The 21,375-nt window shown below is 33.1% G+C and overlaps 1 protein-coding gene across 9 annotated transcripts in view; it reads right to left on the bottom strand.

Annotated features, from left to right (window-relative positions):
* The window catches only part of ADAMTS6 (ADAM metallopeptidase with thrombospondin type 1 motif 6), a 307,211-nt gene that overhangs the window by 54,228 nt on the left and 231,608 nt on the right, over positions 1–21,375 (bottom strand). For 7 of the 9 annotated variants that reach the window (XM_058731301.1, XM_058731310.1, XM_058731267.1 and 4 more), the window contains 6 exons: positions 21,053–21,155; positions 13,587–13,720; positions 11,883–12,006; positions 11,267–11,347; positions 2,460–2,623; positions 1,881–2,019 (listed from right to left, as the gene is read on the bottom strand). In XM_058731301.1, coding sequence (XP_058587284.1) covers positions 1,881–2,019; positions 2,460–2,623; positions 11,267–11,347; positions 11,883–12,006; positions 13,587–13,720; positions 21,053–21,155 — 745 coding nt within the window. Of the gene's footprint in view, positions 1–1,120; positions 1,210–1,271; positions 2,020–2,459; positions 2,624–11,266; positions 11,348–11,882; positions 12,007–13,586; positions 13,721–21,052; positions 21,156–21,375 lie in introns of those variants that run through there. The other 2 variants (XR_009262159.1, XM_058731323.1) reach the window with 2 other exon arrangements.

Genomic DNA, 21,375 nt, shown 5'->3' with positions numbered 1-21,375 from the left:
GAATTCACTTAATCCCTCCTTGGCCTCAGACAAGACTGTGTCTAAATCATCCCCAAATATAGCAATTTTCAGTACAAAGACGAACAGGCACTAAGAATTTCTCATTCAACATTCTGTCACAGAATTGAAGATACTAATATACTTTTCTTCAACCTTTTCTCCTCTGAGCTAACCAACTTCAACAGCTAGACTTTCCTCATTAGACTTCCTAAACTTTATTCTAACTCTCCTTTAACAACTTTATCCTACCTTATACTTCAGGGTCTTAATCATGTATATAGTGATATCATAAAGACTTTTTTTTGGTATGTGAAAGGGATAAGTTAGCTTACAGATTGAATAAAAATGAATTTATTGGAACAAAGAAACATATCTGTATAAATGCCACCAAAATATAATAAAATGGCATTCACTTGAACAATTAATTTCAAATATCCTTTATTTTATTAAAATACATAGTAATGCTTTATCATTTTTAGAACTTTACAATATAAATCACTAGCCATTTCACACATAAAATGGGTGGGAACTAGAGATCTTCTAAAATAAGCCACAAATTATATATAACCATGTTTTACGACACCTCACATAGAAGAAGAAATTATTATTATTAGTAGTAGTAGTAGTAGTATTAATTTGTGGGTTTTTTGATGTTTTATATACTGCTTACTGCTGAAGTTGGAGTTATAGCTAAGCAATGATTTAATTCTGTATGAGTCTGAAAATATTGAACATATTATATAATAATCTTTCTGAGAAAATAATTTCTCTGATTCCAGCCTTGAGAATCAGAGGTGTTTAGAAATTCAGTGAGTACCAGACAAGATAGGGTAAAGTCCACGTTAAATCATATGTTTCTGGGCAGTTTAGAAAGGGAACATAGGTAATACATTGTCAATGGGGTAAAATGGGGTGATTCACTTTACTTCTATTCCTCCCATTCTAAATATCACTATTCAAAATCAGTCTTTCTTTTTGGAATGGTGAGGTACTCTAACCCAGCCTAGGCCTGACGGATAGGGTTGTTTCCTCGTCTATTGGGACCAAGGTGTACGGTGGAGGCGATGCATTTAGTCTCCAGAGAGAAGGAAGATGCTGCTTGCACAGCACTTCTACTCACCAGTCCATGCAGCAGCAAGGGTGTTGGCTTTGAAGGAAGCCAACTGTCCTGCTCTCCCAGCCAGAGGTAAAGAATTGCATTGGTGGCCACTAGAGGGAGGAGGATTAGGAATAGAGTAAATTGTGGGGAAAAGGCACCCATGAAAAACGCACATGGGACAACCAACACATCACCAACCACCGCCTAGCAGCTACCTCTCTGAGGGACTATAATGGGGTCAGCATACATCATCAACCCAGAGACCCAGACACCAGGAATTATTGTAGTATCCCAGTATATAGCCCCTTAACTTTGATGGCTGGAGAAGGGAGTTTGAATAGGTTTGTGGGAAACACACAAGCACTCAAACACAAACACGCTAGCACACAGACATACATTCTCATCCCCCATTACAAGAAGTTGCATCTGTGCCGTCTGATTCTTGCTCATTTTCTTATTTAAAACTCTTGATGTTCTTTACCAAGAATGTGTTCACGAAAAGCAAACAGCCCACCTTCAAGATAGTCTTGGGAGAAGCACCAGCAGAGACACTCATTGTGCCAAGATGTATTTTACCAACAAATCTGTACAAATTACACGAGGTTAAAAACAAACGGAATATAATATAATTAAAGCAAAGTTTCTTTTGCTAAATTACAGCTTGAAGCAAACCTGCAAGAAATGTTTCCAATTAGCTTCTTTAGCAAACACAAAGCATAGCTCAGAATATATTGTGCTTTCCGTCCTGCCCTCTGGGTGGGCTGCCTAGTGGGTGTCTTACCTCCAGCACAAGTAGCTGAGCATTCTGACCAAGGCTGATGATTCCATGTAAAGCCAACTTCATTGTCTCCACTGCCAGTACGAGTGATGGGAACATTGAACTTATACCTAATTCCCAAATTTTGTTCCTGAAGCAGAACCTGCCATTGAAAACAACTGGTGAAGATAGTTAAAATACAATGAGGCTTCATTCAGATATTTATAATTTCTTTTGAAGAAGAAAATGTCATAAAGTAAGTCTCATAGGAAATTTAAGATAACTTTTAGAACACATGCACTTATATTGAATTTTCCTCCCCCCATTTTCATGGGTAATTTAGAGACATTTCCCTCATCTGCCTTGTTTGGTTATAAAAATATTATTCAAGCAGGCACTGAGAAAATAGTCATATGGAAAGAGCAATATGGCCTAACCTTACACAAATTTTATATCCTTAGGCAAACCATTTTATCTTTATTAAGATAAAGATTTTTATCTTTAATTTCACCACCTGTAAAACAGAGATAATAAAGCCTGCTCCTCTGTATCTCACAGGGCAAATAACAAATAGTAGAAATTAAGAGGCAAAGACACATTTACCATGACAATGAGATTTTCCGAGGTGGGACCTAGAGCTTCCAAGGATTCTGGTTCATCAGTTGGTCTCTTGTAGTGAAAAGCTGTCCCAGCAACATCAAACTTCCTAGGCCAGTCAATAGTCCAGGCGCCATTAATATAGTAATCATCTCCTTCAGATTTCAAAGCTAAAAAAAAAAAATCACAGTCTACCTAAAAATGTGAAACCTCATTTACCACAGTGCCCCTTATTAACTGCACTGGAGTGTACAATGAATAGCCATTTCCATTTTAGAGATGGGATTCTTGACCATTTTCTTTCTTTCTTTCTTTCTTTCTTTCTTTCTTTCTTTCTTTCTTTCTTTCTTTCTCTTTCTTTTTATCTTTATTTTTGAGAGAGAGAACGAGCAGGGGAGGGGCAGGGAGAGAGTGGGACAGAGGATCTGAAGTGGGCTCCTAGCTGACATCAGAGAGCCTGATGTGGAGCTTGAACTCACAAACCATGAGATCATGACCTGAGCTGAAGTTGGACGCTTAACCCACTGAGCCACCCAGGTGCCCCTTGACCATTTTCTTAAGTACAAATTAACATGATAATTTTCCATGTGAATGTCAAGAAGGTAGTAATGACATTTATAATGTCATTAATGAAAAGAAAGGAAAAATTTACCTGGAATAAACACATGGAACTAGCAAGAGAAAATATAACAAAAGGAATAATTGGGGATGAGAGTGAGAGTAGGAAGTAGACTTTCTTGTCTAAAACTTAAAATGATAATTATGTGAATATGAGGTGAAGAGAACTTGTGGTATTGTCACACAGACAAATAGAACAAGGAGCCAAACAAACAGTTAAGAAATAAACCGAAGTGAATGCAAACTGGTACAGCCACTCTGGAAAACAGTATGGAGGTTCCTCAAAAAAGTAAAAATAGAACTACCCTACAACCCAGCAATTGCACTACTAGGTATGTATCCAAGGGATACAGGTATGCTGTTTCAAAGGGGCACATGCACTCCAATGTTTATAGCAGCACTATTGACAATAACTTAAGTACGGAAAGAGCCCAAATGTCCATTGATGGATGAATAGATAAAGACAGTGTGGTATATATATACAATGGAGTATTAGTCGGCAATCAAAAAGAATGAAATCTTGCCATTTGCAACTACATGGATGGAACTAGAGGGTATCATGCTAAGCGAAATTAGTCAGTCAGAGAGAAAGACAAATATCATATGACTTCATTCATATGAGGACTTTAAGACACAGAACAGATGAACACAAGGGAAGAGAAGCAAAAATAATAATATAAAAACAGGGAGGGGGACAAAACACAAGAGACTCTTAAATATGGAGAACAAACAGAGGGTTACTGGAGAAGTTGTGGGAAGGGGGATGGGCTAAATGGGTAAGGGGTATTAAGGAATCTACTCCTGAAATCATTGTTGCACTATATGCTAATGAACTTGGATGTAAATTAAAATAAATAAAGAAAGAAAAAGACATAAAAAAAGAAACATAAAAAAAGAAATAAACCCAAGTACATATGGGAATTAGTATATGACAAAGGAAACATTAATTGACATGATATGACAAAAGAAACATTAATTGGGGAAATTAGTAAAGGAAAGATAATAAGAAATGGGACTAAACAAAAGACTAACCTTTTGGGAAAAAAAAAAGGAATTGCTGAATTTATATTTCATTCTTTACATGCAAATAAATACCACAATCCACTCTTAGGTATAAAGCCAAAAGAAATGAAAACAGATACCCAAACAAATATTTGTATACACATGTGCATAGTAGTACTATTTCCAATAGCCAAATGTGGAAACAACTCAAATACCCACCAATTGTGGCATATATAATACAGTGGAATATTATTTAGCCATAAAAAGGAATGAAGTATTGACACATGCTTCAATATTATGCTAAATGGAAGATATTTCAAAATATTTATCAAAAATATTATGCTAAACCAAAGAGGCTAGGCAGAAAAAGTCATATACTATATGCTTCCATTTTTATGCAATATCCAGAACAGGTAAATTCATAGAGACAGAAAGCAGACCGGTGGTTGCCAGGGGCTGAGGAATGGAGAGTAATTGCTTGATGGACACACAGGGTTCCTTTCGACACGACAAAAATGTTTTGGAATGTACTAAATGCCATTAAATTGTTCATTTGAAAATTATTACATTCTTATATGAATTTCACTTCAATAAAAACAATGAAAACATGAGAGAAAAATAAATGCCAGATGGGTAAGTATTTAAATGTAAACACAGTTAAATAATAAAATGCTAGAAAGAAAGTGTGGGAGAACTTAAAAAAATAACATTGGGGTATGAAAGCTTTTCAAGCATGACAAAAACCTCAGAAACTATAAAGAATGTTTAATAAATATGCATGCATAATTTTTTAAACCTCTATAGAAAAATGATGAATTAAAAAGTTAAAAAATATGTGATTGGAAAAAGGGTCATTAGCTCTACTATACAAAAACTCCTATAAATAAATAAGATGATAATTTTGATAATGATTACACAATTTGACAATGACAAACATGACAGCTTAATTTTTTGTTAGCATGATAGCTTCTTCAAAAACTTTATCAGGCCAGATGAACCAACAGGCCAAAAGGAACTAAAAGGGTCCTGGTGCACAGAGCCTCTGAGTCTCTGGACCTCTGCCATGTGTCTTTAATACTATACACTATTTCCATTCCTCCAACCCTATCTGCCTGGCAAATTACTTGTACTTTCTTGACTTCATATATGTTGTGAAAATTCATTTAATTGTCAAAAATAAATTGAATTAATCTTATGAGATAGGAACACACAAACCAATTTTAAGAATTATTTAGTCTTAAATTTTTCTTGTACTTTGACATTTTTATTTTTGATTCTTCTAGTAGTTTTTGTCTCATTTAACATCAATTTTACTTAGACTATATAAAATATCTGAGACTGTATAATATGAAGTAGTAAAAATAAAAATAAAAACAACCCCCCTACTGCCAGAATCTTTGAATTCTCCTTCAATTTTAGCTCTCATTTCCCATTTTCTCAACTAGTTAATGAATGGATCCTAACTTGCTTTTGCTGGTAGTATTCTATAGTCCAGAAAAATACCAAGTATTTAAGAAGAACTGAATAAGAATTTACTGAATAAGAGGGGCGCCTGGGTGGCTCAGTCGGTTGAGCGGCCGGCTTCGGCTCAGGTCATGATCTCACAGTCCGTGAGTTCGAGCCCCGCGTCGGGCTCTGTGCTGACAGCTTAGAGCCTGGAGCCTGTTTCAGATTCTGTGTCTCCCTCTCTCTGACCCTCCCCCGTTCATGCTCTGTCTCTCTCTGTCTCAAAAATAAATAAACGTTAAAAAAAAAATTAAAAAAAAAAGAATTTACTGAATAAGAGATGTGGCATTATGACAGATCATTATTAAAGGGAAAAATTTGATGTTAGAAATCTTATTTTTGAGTCTTATCAACATGGAAAAGAATCCAAAATTATAGTATAAAAATAAAGACTTTTTCTTAAATAAAGGAATGGCCAGATAATACTAGTGTTATATCTAAAGAAGCATTCTAGATATAGTCTTAGTTTTCAAAGATTTAAGTCAAAGGCAATATTTCCAGGGGAATGAGAATCCATCCAGTTTTCACCAGGGGTTCCTGAAGAGTTTAAATCTGTCTTAAAGGATCAAACATCAAATAAATAGAATTTCCACATCTTCCCATGTTGAGATAAATGGTACTGGACTTGCCATCCAAATGTAAACAACCAGAAAACTCACAAAACATATGAATCAGCTGTTCTTAAGATGTTGCCCAGGACTGTGACACAGATAAGAAGACAAACAAGGTGAGTGGTAGAGGTACTTTCTGTCAGTGTAGAATGGAAGAACCCAAGCAAACCATGGGTGTCTCACTGAGCTAGAAGAGAGAGATCAGAAATTGGGAAGGCCAAGAGAGTTGGAATTTGCAGGACTAGGGATCTAGAGCAGAAAGAGGGAATCTGTTTCTGAAGAGCAATCTACATATGCATAGGAGAAAATTCCACAAAGCCAGACCCCCCCCCCAAAAAAAAAAAAAAAAAAATCCTACTAGGGAACTATAAGCAGGAAAAAGTCCAGAGCAAGAATTCACAGTTTTAACCACTAAGACATTCAGGAGAGACACAAGAAAAATCATGTCTTTTTTTAGTAGGGCTGAGCAAACTCAAGAATAAAAGATCCTCTGCACTTACCCAAACAAAGCTCAAAAACAAGTCTCAAAAGATTAGCTCATCTACAAGTTACTTAACACTATTTAAAGGAAGAAAACAAAATCCAGACTCTCAAAAAAATTCATAATGTACAACATCCAATAAAAAATTACTACAAATGGAAAGAAGCAGGAAATTATGGCCCAAACCAAGGAAAAAGCTAAGTAAAAGAAATAGACCCAAAATGACAGAAATTATGGAATTAGCAATGACTTTCAAACAGCTATTATAATATACTCAAGGTTTTTAAAGGAAAACATATATAGTAACAAGAAACTAGAAGATATATATAGATGGATGCTCAAATCGATACAAAGAAAGGAACCATCCCAGATAAGGTAATTATGTAGGTAAACAGAAAATAATTTTTCTTGTTTTTAAATTAAAAAAAAGTAATTGGCTCTTTAAAACTAAAATAATTACAATGTATTATGCAGTTTATAACATATAGAGAAATATAATGTATTCAAAAAAATAAGACAAAGGATGGAAGGAGACAATGGATACAAACTATTGTAAGGGTCTTGCATTATACTAAAATGGCGTAACATTATTAGAAGGTGTACTGTGATAAAGGTGAATTTTTACATGCTAGCATAACCATTAAATAAAACAAACTATATAACTAATAAACCACTGGTACAGATCAAATGGAATGGTATAAAACACGTGCTTAACCTAAAAGACAAATATGAACAATAATTGGGATAAAAATACATAAAGCAAATAGAAAAATAGCAAGATGGTAGATTTAAACTGGATGATATTGATAATTACATTAAATATAAATGATCCATACAAGGGGTTGGCAAAGTATGACCCACCACCTGTTTTGTAAAGAAAGCTTTATTGGATCACGGCCACACTCATTCATTAATGTATTACCTGTGTCAGCTTTCACACTACAATAGGAGAAGTAAATAGTTGAGAAAGACTGCATGTCGTATAAAGCTGAAAATATTTATTATCTGGCCTTTTACAGAAAATTGGTCAACCACCATGCCCCCAATCTAGAAATTGCAATTAAAAAAGCAAAGATTGTTAGACACAATAAAAAAAATCAAAATCAACCACATGTGGTCTACAAGAAACATTTCTTCAAAGTTTTGTTTTCTATTTTGAGAGAGAGAGAGAGAGGGAGAGCACGTGCACACAAGTGGGGGAGGGGCAGAGAGAGAGAAGGAGAGAGAGAATCCCTCTACACTGATAGAGCCCAATACAGGGCTTGAACTCATGAACTGAGAGATCATGACCTGAGCCAAAGTTGAATGCTTAACCTACTGAGCCACTCAGGTGCCCCTACAAGAAACATTTTAAATTCAGAAACAACTACATGTGAAAAATGGATGGATGGAAAAAGATTTGCCATGCAAACACTACTTTGGGTGAAATCTGGGTGGCTATATTATTATCAGACAATTAGACTTTGGGTCATAGATTATTATCAGGGATAAAGAGGAACATTTGATAATAATAAAATGCTCAATATATCAAGAGGATATAATAATCTTAAATGTCTATACACCTAATAACAAAGTTGCAAAATAAATGACACAAAGTCTTACAAATTAATGTGAGAAATAAGCAAACTCACAGTTCTTTCAAGAGATTTCAACATGATTCTATAACTGCTTAAACAAGGGAGAAAATAAGTAAGAATATAGAAAACTTCAACAAAACTGTTAACTGATTTAATCTGACATTTATGGAATGCTAAACCCGATAACACCGGAATATATACTCTTCTCAAGTGCACACGTAACATTTACTATGATAGACCATATGCTGGGCCATAAAACAAATCTCAACAAAAGAATGAAAATCATACAAAGTATGTTCTCTCTCCATATGAGAATTAAACTAGAAATCAGTAACAAAAAAAATCTGGGGAATCCCCAAATATTTAGAAATTAAATAATATCTTCTAAGCATGAATCACAATGTAAATAAAAAATTTTAAACTGAGTGATAATGAATATACAATGTATCAAAATATATGGGGTAAAGTTAAAGCAGCGCTTAGTGGTAAATTTATAGTGCAAAATGCTTATTTTAGAGTAGAAAAAAATTTTAACACAATAATCTATCTTGAGAAGCTAAAAAATAACAAACACAAAGTGAATACCAAAAACAGGAAACAATAAAGACAACAGTGGGAATCCATGTAATGAAAAATGGAGAAATAATAGAAAAAATTATTTAAATCAACAGCTTGTTCTTTGAAAAGATCAATAAAATTAACAAACCCCTCATTAGCATGATCAAGAAAAAGAGACACTACAATAAAAAGCATACGATTAACTCAAGAGATAGAGAAAAAGCATTTGAAAAAATTCCACATTTGTTCATGATATAAATACTATTTATTATATCAGAAAGCATGAAATATTTTGTGGTAGATTTAAGAAAAAAATTAGGTGCAAGACCCGTACACTGAGAAATAAACACTGGTGAACAAAAATAAAGATTTAAATAAATATGCAGGTAAATCTTTCCATGTACTGGAAAATAATATCTTTAAGATGTCAATTCTCCCCCAATTGATCTACACATTCTATGTAATCTCTTTTTGTAGAAATTGACAAATTAATTGTAAAATGCATGCATAAATGTAAAGGACCTAGATAAGCAAAAATTATTTTGAGAAAGAACAACAAATTTGAGAACCTAATGCTCCTAATTTTCAGATTCTACTGGAAATCTCCATTAATTAATACAATGTAGTTTGTATTGTAATACAATACAAAAATACAATCTTTTAAGGATAGACACCCACAGGGATGCCTGGGTGGGTCAGTCAGTTAAGTGTCTGACTCTTGGTTTGGGCTCAGGTCATGATCCCAGTGTCGTGGGATCAAGCCCTGTGCTGAGCATGGAACCTGCTTGGGATTCTCTTCTCTCTCTCTCTCTCTCTCTCTCTCTCTCTCTCTGCCCCTCCCCCACTCATGTGCTCTTGAAGTAAATAAATAAGTAAGTAAAAACCCATCTTGGTTTGCGTGCTATAAAAAATTTAAAAAGAAAGGATAGACAAAGACATATATATCAATGGGAGGGAACAGAAATAGCATACATTCATGTTCAATTGATCTTTAACAGAAGTGTCAAGGTAATTCAATAGGAGAAATAATGGTCTTTTCAACAAATGGCGCTATCTATAGTAATTGAATATCCATATGAAAAAAATTGAACACTTACTTTATGTCTTATATAAGAACTCAAAATGGGCCATATATCTAAACATAAGAGCTAAAACTATAATTTCTTGAAGAGACATTGAAGACAATATTTGCAACCTTGAGGGTGGCAAAATTTGTAAGGTAGGACACAAAAGCATAATCCATGAACAAATTAATAAATTAAATTTCATGAAAATTGAAATACCCATTAAACAGGAATAAATAAGCCACTGCCTAGGAAAAAGTAGTCTTAAAACATATAGTTGAACAAAGGCTTGTATCTAGAATATACAAAGGATCCTTATAATTTGATTAAAAGAAAAAAATGTAAAGTAGGCAAAATATTTGTTGAGACACTCCACAAAAAAGATATTTCCAAGGGTAAATTTTAAAAGGCCGCCAATATCAAGTATTGACAAGAATGTAGAACAACCAGACTCTTCTATATCATTTGGGGGAATATAAGTGATAATAACCACTTTGGAAAATAGTTTAGTAATTTCTTATAAAGTTAAACGTGTACTTATCATAGGAGCAGGCCATTTTACTCCTAGGTTTTTATCCAGAAGAAATGAAAATATATGTCTACACAATGTTTACCTATAACTGTTCAAAGAAGCTTTATTCATAAGAGTCAAAGACTGGAAATGACCCAATTATCCAATAAGTGAGTACATAAACAAATTATGGTATGTCCCCACAAAGAAATGTTATTTAGCAAAAAAAAAAAAAAAAACAAAAAGAATAAACTTCAGATACACTCAACTTATTACTCAAAAATATAGATGAATCTCAAAAACATTATCGTGGGTGAAAAATACCAGACATGAGAATATATAGACTTTATGATCCCATTCATGTGAAATTCCAGAATAAATAAAAATAAACTACACATTAACATATGTATATTAATAATTCATATGAATAATTCTATTATTATCTATATATTTATTTACATATCTATAATTTATATGTATACATTTACCAGTACCCTTCAAAATGTACACTTATAAAAAATAATAAATGCATTTTATCATATATAAATACTTCAATTACTTATATATTTATTTACATATCTATAATTTACATGTATACATTTACCAGCACCCTTCAAAATATACACTTATAAAAAATAATAAATGCATTTTATCATATATAAATGCCTCAATGAAACAGATTTTTAAAAATCAAATAGCCAAACCAGTGAAGAGCTATAAATTCCTAATTTTTTTGTTTAGCTCTTATGTGTGGTCTTATAAAACTTGAAACTTCCTTCATTTTAGCATGAAAGTGTTCTACTCAAGCAATATGTCTTTTCACAGCAGGATACTGTGCTGCTTTTCCTCAGTAATTTAAAAATTCTAGCAATATAGGCTACTTACCAATATAGTTCTTTGACATGGCAACTTCTCTGACTTCAATATGAACAGAGCCTCTTGGTATCTGCACTACCTCCATATAGCCTGGAACATAGAAGATAGGCAGTAATAAGCAGCACGTGCAGCCTTGGTCAGAAAATGAGTGTTTAGTAACCATTTAGTAATAAGTTTCCTTGTTCTTCAAATCTTTACTTGATTGACACTTTATGAAATTACATAATATGGGAAAATTCCCCTTTGGGTTCATGAACACATCTATTTTTCTTTTTATCTAAAATATCTTAAGATAATCTTTAAAGGCCCAAGATGTATCATATTGGCTCATGTTTTGGTTTTTTTTTTTTTCCTCAACACATGGCCCTCCCATCAATGCTCTGTGGGAATTTCCATTTTAGGAAAACATGGCTAAATGAAGTCAAGTAGAAAGGGAATAATATTTCCTTAAAATATCTTACATGAATCTATAATTGATACTTAAGAGACTGAAAGCAATTTGGGGGAAAAAACATTGTCTGCCTAAACAAAAAATTTAAAAAGAAGGCAGTGGGGAAGAATTCAAGTGTTTTGGCTATTCCCAGTACATCAGAGGTGTGAGGAAGAGTTCTCTCTACACACTCACCTCCTCTGGGCAACGAATCATTGAAGAACCCTTCAATGGCATCACATGTGCTTCCATCCCCTCCACAGACTCGACATCTATCTTCCCTAGCATCGGATCCCAAAATATTATCACAACCTACATGCTGAAAACAGAGAAGAATATTCAGTATGTCATAAAGAGGATTTCTTGGAACCATAACTAACCAAATAAATATAACTGATTTGTTTTTCCAGTAAAGGAAATCAAAACAGGAAATATTTTCCTCTTTCCACGTTTTCCTTCACCCTCGAGCAAGTTCTTACCTAACATTTTGCAACATGTAAGTTTAAAGAAAAAAATTTTTTGATTCCCCAGGAATGTATGTCTATATTTCTAACCTAGATTTCTTTTTCATTTATAGATAGCATGCTCCAAATCTTAAAATATTTTATAGTTTGTTGGCAATGGGCTCTTATTTATACCTTCGATTAAGAAATGCAAGAATTAAGAAAAATGGCATATTGTCCTACACAAGGTAATAACAGCAGGAGTCTTGACTGAGCTTTATGGTTTGACCTTTCTAAATCACTGGCTCTTTTGGATACCCAATTGTTAGTGTCAAGAATTAGTCGTGGAATTCAAACCTGGGTAAACCTTTAAAAATGAATACCTGTTTATACTTGCTAACTAAAATTGTCATAAAAAACAAGGAGATGTAAGCATGTGATTTTAGAAGCTGAAATTCTACCTTTTAGTTTTGCATTTAATCACAGAAATGTAGATTTTTATATATTTTTGGTACATATTTTGGTACTTGCATTTGTATATATGACCTATAGCCATTGATAACAGGCATGTGATCTCTGAATAAAACCTGTGCTTTTTGTCTTTGTTTTCTGAAAAAAAAAATGAATACTGTCAGAAATCACACACACATACAGGATCATCAGATATATTTGGATGCAAGTAGCCAGAAGGACAGAAACTTTTGTAAGAAATTGTGACACAAAGTAAAACAGATCATGTGTTTATCTCTTCTTTCTCAATTTCTAAGACTTAGAATTGTGCTTCTCTTTAAAATAAAATAAAGACAAACAAGAAAAAAGTTACGAGGACAGTGGTATTTGCAACTTTTCTTATTATGATCAGATTTATACACAGGTCTAGGAAAATAGCATAGATTTGGTCCCATAAGTCTCAGCTAGTCTGGATAATTCTCTCAAATAAATGCTTTAATAAGGTAAAGACTAACTCTATAATGAAAACCATTGTGTTTCAAAATGCTTCAAAAAGAGGCAAAGTAGGAGGAACACAGCTACTTCACACTTTGAGAAAAAAAATACGCTATGAAATGTATCAAACAATCTTCCAGTGAAAACATATGGTAGCCATATGAGTAAGAGCTGCATCCTTGTTCCCTCTCTTCCTATCATCTTTGCAGTCTGTTTGTAAACAGAGCAAAATAATAGAAACTAAAGTCCAAAATATATTCAGAACTTTAGCAATCACTATACATGTAACTAGAACATCAAAATAAATCACATTTACAGAATGTTTGAATACGAATAGGCTATTCTACCTTTATATGTACTGTCAACCTAATTGGAATCTGATCTTCTCTAAAATATAGCTCTCTTTTATTAAAACTGAGCACAGTTTTAATTAAGAGCTAATATCTGAGAAAAGAAGACAAAAGTCTCAAAAGCCCCAACAAAAAGGAGTGAAATTCGTAATTGGAGCAACCTTGCATTCCCCATTGATACAGATATCCAGTGAGTCCGCATTGCACTGAGTCCCATCAATCACCGCAGGGGCACGTTCAGTGTAGAAGTTGTAACCTTCAGCCAGGCAGTTTAATGCACAAGGTTTTACCCCACCTGGACAAATACAGCAGAAGAGAAATAAATGGAGTGGTTCTTGTAAGAAACGGTGATCCCATATTAACCACAGTAAATTTACAATTTATACAGACATAATGCTGTCACTATATACCCAGATGTGTAGGTTTCTTTCCTTCTTTGCTAAAATTTCACACTTATTTTCATTGCTTGTGAAACTTGACAGAGGATCCATTGAGCAGTTTCAAAATTTAAAATGTTCACGTATTTCCAATATATATTTAACAATATATTTTAGGTCAAAAGGGATCACAGTAAAGGTACCTAAATGTTGAAAAAAATGGATGAAATGGAAGATTTTTTAAAAACTAAGAAAACGCGGGTGCCTGGGTGGCTCAGTTGGTTAAGCATCCAACTCTTGCTTTCGGCTCAGGTCATAATCTCAAATTTTGTGAGACTGAGTGCCACTTCAGTCTTTATGCTCACAGTGTGGAACCTGCTTAGGATTCTCTCTCTCCCTCTCTCTGCCCCTTCTCTGCTCACTCTCTCAAAATAAATAAATAAACATTAAAAGAAAAACTAAGAAAATAAAGTTTGAGGAGGCTTGACACAATAACTTCATGTAATAAATGGAAATTTCTACAACATATGTCCCTTGTTAACTGCAGCTGATACAAAACCCTGCTACTTGAAGCAGGGATATGGTACTTGTAAAACAAAAACAAAAATTAAAACAAAAACAAAAACAAAAACACCTCTGAATTTGTACCTGGTTTAAACATACCATATTCAACAAACGTGGCTTTAGCATAGAGATAAATTTTTATGAGATAAGCAAATCAAAGGTAAAGTTAATTATAGCATTAGATTTGAATAATTCTTATTACTAAATCAAAGATATTACATGGAGCATTAAACGTGAACAAATAAAACAATACCCAATTTAATTTTGTGAATAAATGCATATAATAATGTCATCATTTTCATTTTGTCACTGAAATTTGTATTTTTAAGGTTGATGTGAAAAATGGACATAAATAATAGTAATTTAAAAAATAAGCAGAGTAATATTATAATCCCATAGTATATTGGAAAAGTAGCAATATATATGAATTTATTTTATTCAAAACACTGCATGAGAAAGCTACATATAAATATGTATCTATTGATTGAAATTATGATTTAAAAACACTTTTGTTGAACCTTCATTTAAAACACTTGGCTTCATTCTAATTATGCTGATAAGATTTCTCTTTGAAATAAAGAAGACTACTTCTAGCAAAGAAAATAAGGCAGAAAGAAAAAATGGCATGCTTAGTCTTAGTGAAAGTAGAAACCAGGTTTTTGCAGGGTGAAAGTATGTGAAATAAAAGAGACAAGACAACTGAGTGGTAGAGACAATGGTAAATGAGAGAACATTTCATTAAAGGAGATCATTGTTAAAGTTGATTGTTGTATAATGCAAGAAGATGGCCCAATATTGTCAGAAGTTCTATTTTTTTCATGAGAATCTGAAAACCTAGATTTTTAAAATAAAAACTTTTCTTAGTAATTCATTCAAAGTTTTCAAAAATACTGTGGAGGTTAAAACATGTATATAAGTAAAATCTGGTTCCTGAACTGCCAGTTGACAACCTCTGGCCTAACTCTATGTTTATTTCCATTTTTGATGTCTACAGGCTATAGAACTTCTATATAATTGCAATGTTATTACTAGCCTTAGGGTAATGATACCTTTGCTGTAGTGAGCACAAAAATAACAAGTAATAAATAAAATAATTTATTCCTGAGCTGATAATCAAGGTGTTTATATTTATTTTTGTAAGATTCTCATTAATAAAATTACTCTAAATTTTAATGAATTTTACTGCGATTTTTTTCATTACTACCCAGTATAGCTCTTTTCCCATTTTTTATTATAATGCTTTGGAATTTAAGGCAGCTTTTTGTGTATCTGTCTTGAAAAAGAGAACATGAGTTCTCTCAATTTTAATGTTATTTAATTATGTAAGTTAGTATTTGATATGTAGGACATATAAATGCCAAGGATGTATTTCTTAGACCATTACACTATGTGATGATGATAATAAGAATACATTTCTTCCTTTTTTATTACTGAAGATGTGTTTAGCTTCCTAAGCTACAGTGAGTTTTCAGAAGATGTACTGCATTTATTTTGAGAAGGGATTTAAGATGATTCTCCAAATGGAAGGTCACATCATTACCAGTTACCTTCAGTGAAAGCTTATTATGAATTTAGGGTTGATTTACTAAGCTTACATTATCTAGATGCTAATTATTAAATCTGTTAATTATTTCAGATACTTCTTTCCCTCCTACAGTGAGATGAAAGAATCCCAATTGTATATGCACCTAATAAAAGCAATTTGAATTACATGAAGAAAAACTTACAGAAAAACAAGCAAAGTCATATTTTTAGCAGTTGGAGATTTTTAACACACTTCTCTCAGTAACTGAAAGAGGAAGTCAGAACAAATTTAAAAGATTTAAACAGCACTATCAACCAGCTTGATGTGATGGATATCTGTGGAACAGTGTATCCAACAATTGAAGAAAATAATCCTTTTCAAGTATAGATGAACATTACCAACATGAACAATAAGCTGTACTATAAAACAAATCTCAATTAATTTTAAATATTTAAATCATACAGAGTATTCTCTGATCATAGAATTATATTATAAATTAATAACCAAAAAAAATCTAGAAAATATCAAATATTCGGAAGTAAAAATAACATACTTCAAATAACTCATGGGTCAAACAAGAAATCACAATGTAAATAAGAAAAGATTCTGGACTAAAGGAAATTTTTTTAAAAATCAGGTTTTGCGGGGGACACCTGGGTGGCTCAGTCGGTTAAGCATCAGACTCCAGCTCAGGTCATGATCTCACAGCTCATGAGTTCAAGCCCTGATGACACAGCTCAGAGCCTGGAGCCTGTTTCAGATTCTGTGTCTCCCTTTCTCTCTGCCCCTCCCCCGCTCATGCTCTGTCTGTTTCTCTCTCTCTCTCAGAAATAAATAAACATTAAAAAAAATTCTTTTAAATCAGGTTTTGGGAATGCAGAAAAGCAAAATGAACCCAAAATTTAAAAATAATAAATATAAGAACAAAAATTAATTAAAAAAGTAATAAAGTACTAAAGCCAAAAGTTGATTCTTTGAAAAGATTAAAAAAATTGATAAACCTCAAGCAAGATTGAACAAGGAAAAGAGAGAAAACACATATTATCAATATCAGAAATGAAATAGCATTTATCACTACTGAGCCCACAGATATTAAGCAGGATAGTAAGAGAATGTGATGATCAGTTTTCTATCAAGAAATGGGATATGCAAGTAACAAATTCCTTTAAGACATAAGAATTTTTAAAAATCTAAATAGCCATTTATCTACTAAAGGAGTTGAATTTGTAGTAAATTTTTTTTTCACAAAGAAAATACCAAGCCTGAGTGGTATTCACTCATTTACCAGTGAAATGTATTCTAAGGAAGAAATAATATCAATCTTACAAACTCTTTCAAAATAAATAGGGATTCTAGTTCTGGAAACCAGAGTAGCTCTAATACCCAAACCTGTCAAAGACATGATAAAAAAAAAATTTACAAATCAATATTCCTTATAAACATAGATGCAAACATCCTTAATAAAATATCAGAAATTATATCTGATAACATATAAAAAGATAATAAATCAATACCACATGGGGTTTATCCTGGGATAAAATGTTGGTTTGACATAAAATCTATCAAGCAATTCATATATTAACGGAATAAAGAAAAACACATATAATCATACATGTACCAGTTGTACTGAAGGGCCAATCCAGTGAATTAAGGCAAGAACATGAATTAAAAGGTATAAAGATTATTATAGACAGTCACTACTTCCAGATAACATGACTATTTATGAAGAAAATCCTAAACAATCTACAAGACAACTCTTAGAACTAAGAAGGGAATTTAGAAAGGTCACAGAATAAAAAGTTAATATATAAAAATCTATTTAATTTTATATACTAGAGAAAATAATTAAAAATGTTTTAAACTTTTATTTACAATAGGTTCAAAAACCATAACTCACTCAGGAATAGGTTTAACAAAAGAAGTGCAACACTTCTTAACTAACACTTAAAGCTATAAAACATAATGGAGAGAAATTAAAGAAAACATAAAAATAAATGGATATATATATATATATACACACCATTTTGATAAATTCACTGTTGAAGTCAATACTCAATGCGTCAAAATAATATTGTTAACTTATCAGTTCTCCCTCAATTGATCTATAGGTTCAACATGATAGCAATCATAAGCCTAGCATGTTTTTCTATAAAAATGAATAATAATTCTAAAATTTATATAGAAATGCAAAGCATTCAGAATATCCAAAGAACTCTTGAAAAAAAGATCGAAGTTGGCGAAACTTACACTACCTGTGTCCAAGACTATGCAGTTATAATAATTAGGTCAGTGTGGTACTAGCATAGTATTGCTGCCATTTCATTTCTTTGTGCCTTGTGCACATTTCATTGTGCATTTCTATTGTTGACAAATAGATCAGAGAAACAAAATAGAGTCCATACTACAAATACACACCATACACCCAAATTATTTTTAGACTGTAGATCTAAATGTAAAGACCAAAACCATGTGGCTTTTAGAAGAAAACATAAGAAAATATCTTCCTGAGTTGAGAAAGGCAAAGATTTCTAAGATAGGACACTGAACACAATAACCATAAAAGGAAACAAAATTGAAAAATTAGCATTCATCAAAATTAAAATCTTATACTTATCCAAAACACCATTAAAAAATAATAGGAGAGGGGCACCTGGATGGCTCAGTCGGTTAAGCAACTGATTTGGGCTCAGGTCATGATCTCACAGTTCGTGAGTTCAGGCCCCACATTGGGTTCTCTGTTGTCAGCACGGAACCCACTCCAGATCCTCTGTCCCCCTCTCTCTCTGCCACTCCCCTGTTAGCTCTCTTTCTCACCCTCTCTCTCAAAAAAAAAACATTAAAAAAAAGTAACAGGAAGGTCCAAAGATGGGAGAAAATACTTGTAAAATTCATCTGATAAATGGCTACCACTCAAGAATAAAAAGATAAAAAAACAATTAAAAAACAAGCAAAGGATTTGAACAGACACTTTTTTTTTTTTAATTTTTTTTTTCAACGTTTTTTATTTATTTTTGGGACAGAGAGAGACAGAGCATGAACGGGGGAGGGGCAGAGAGAGAGGGAGACACAGAATCGGAAACAGGCTCCAGGCTCCGAGCCATCAGCCCAGAGCCTGACGCGGGGCTCGAACTCACAGACCGCGAGATCGTGACCTGGCTGAAGTCGGACGCTTAACCGACTGCGCCACCCAGGCGCCCCTGAACAGACACTTTACAAAAGACTTATAAATGGTCAACAAGCACACAAAAATGTCCACAAAAAAATGTGTGTAACATAATCACTGGTCACAAAGTGTAAATTAAAACTGCATAGAGACATTATTTTCTACCCGCCAGAAGATTGAAAATACCAAATGTTGGCAAGGATGTGGAACAAGCATACCTATTGGTGGGAGTGTAATATGGTACATTATTTTGGAAAAACGTCTGGCAATTACTTTTAAAACTAAGCTCACACCTACCCTATTGCCCAGCAATTCCACTCCTAAGTATTCACCCAAGAAAAATGAAAACATATGCTCACAAAAGACTTGTACACAAATGTTCACAGCAGCTTATTCAGAACAGCTGAAAACTAGAAACAACTCAGGTGGCCATCAATAGCAGAAAGGGAAAACAAACTGTTTATTACAATACAATGCTGCTCAGCAATAAAAAGGAATAAACTATTCATACATGCAATAACATGGATGGGTCTCAAAAACATTTGGCTTAAGGAAATCTTGCCCAAAAGAGTAAATATGACATGATTTCACGTATATGAAGTTCTGGAACTGACAAAACTAATCTATGGTAATAGATTCAGAAATATCAGAACTGTGGTTTGCCTCTTGGAGGAAATAGGTAGAGGCAGCTATTGACTGGGAAGGACTATGAGGACTATGAGAATCTTGGGGTATGGTAATGTTCTATATGTCAATAGGGTTTTACAGGTGCATGCAATTGTCAAAACTCAGGGAGAGCACAGTTAAGATTTGTTCATTTAAGGGGTGCCTGGGTGACTCAGCCAGTTAAATATCTGACTTCAGCTCAGGTCATGATCTTGTAGTTCATGAGTTGGGGCCCTGTGTTGGGCTGTGTGCTGACAGCTCAGAGCCTGGAGCCTACCACGGATTCTGTGTCTCCCTCTTCTCTGCCCCTCCCTTGCTCACACTCTGTCTCACTCTCTCTACCTAAAAAATAAACGAAAAAAAAAAAAAAAAAAAGATTTGTGCATTTCATTGTACATAATCTTCTCTCTCTCAAAAAAAGTAAATATTGAACTGTGGTTAATGCTATACGTGTTGAAGTACTTAGAGGAAAGTATATTAATGACTACAACTTACTTTGAAATTCATCTAAAAAATAAAAAAATTAATGGATAGAGAGATGACTAGTCATGTAATAAAGGAAGTATATTAAAATGTGAATGGTAGAATCTTGGTGGTGGGTATAAAGATGTCACTGTAAAATTCTTCTAATACTGCTCCACTGGAAAATTTTCAAAGTAAGATGTTAGAATAAAAAACAAACATTGAAGTTTTTTAAAAGGGTATTCAATTCTTCCAAGAGAAAATTCTAACAAAATTTAATTTATATTTTGAGAGTACAAGAAAACTTCTTGTGTTTACTAAATAATTTGTGTTTGATACATGCCAAATTAAAGGGTAAAAATGTTTCCCAACACTAAAAAAAGAATAACAATAATCTAGGGGAAGATCCTTGGCCTTTGGCCAAGAAAGAATACAGATTTTCCTGGCCACTTTTGAGTTGGTTTATATTGTTATAATCTGTTTTTAGGGTGATAATTCTAAATATGCAATGATTATAAATGATTATAATGTAATGTCCATATATCCCAAGGAGGTCTCAAGAACTCAAAAACATTATTTGGATTTATATCCTTTCCAGGACTTGAATAGAATAGAATAGAATTAGGTTTCTAAAAACCCTGTTAAATAGAATTAGGTTTTAAAAAACGATTTCTGATCATTTTTACTAACATATAAACTTTATTACAGGAAACTTTATAGTACTGTAAGCATTTTCCTGCTTTGATTTGCAAACACTAATTTTTACTAGTATGTGTATGAATGTATGTGTGTGTTTGTATGTATTTATATATTCTTTCATATTTGCAAAGCTCTCAAGCATGATGAATGCTCTGCCAGATTATACATTACCTCCAGTATAGGGTTTCCAGTTATAATACTTTCCACGGAAAGGCATATTGTCAAAGTCTGCACACTGTTTCTCTCGAAAATCTCGGGCCCCCAAAGGACATGGCTAAAATAAAATAAAATCATAAATGGTATGATTGTTGAAAAATACTGAAACTAAGGGACAATGTCCCTACAATTAAAATTGCCTAACTCATCACAGTAGTTCACTGCCTGATGCTATGGCTATAATTCTGGTATTTGCTTTACCGTTTTACAACCAATATTCAGACTGAAGATTCTGAATTGTAATCTTAGCCACAGAAGAAACAACTGAAGTAATTTAA

The sequence above is a fragment of the Neofelis nebulosa genome, chromosome 1 (assembly GCF_028018385.1).
Source record: "Neofelis nebulosa isolate mNeoNeb1 chromosome 1, mNeoNeb1.pri, whole genome shotgun sequence".
NCBI lineage: Eukaryota > Metazoa > Chordata > Mammalia > Carnivora > Felidae > Neofelis > Neofelis nebulosa.
The sequence above is the reverse complement of the archived record's forward strand: the minus strand, read 5'-3'. Positions and strand labels throughout refer to the sequence as shown.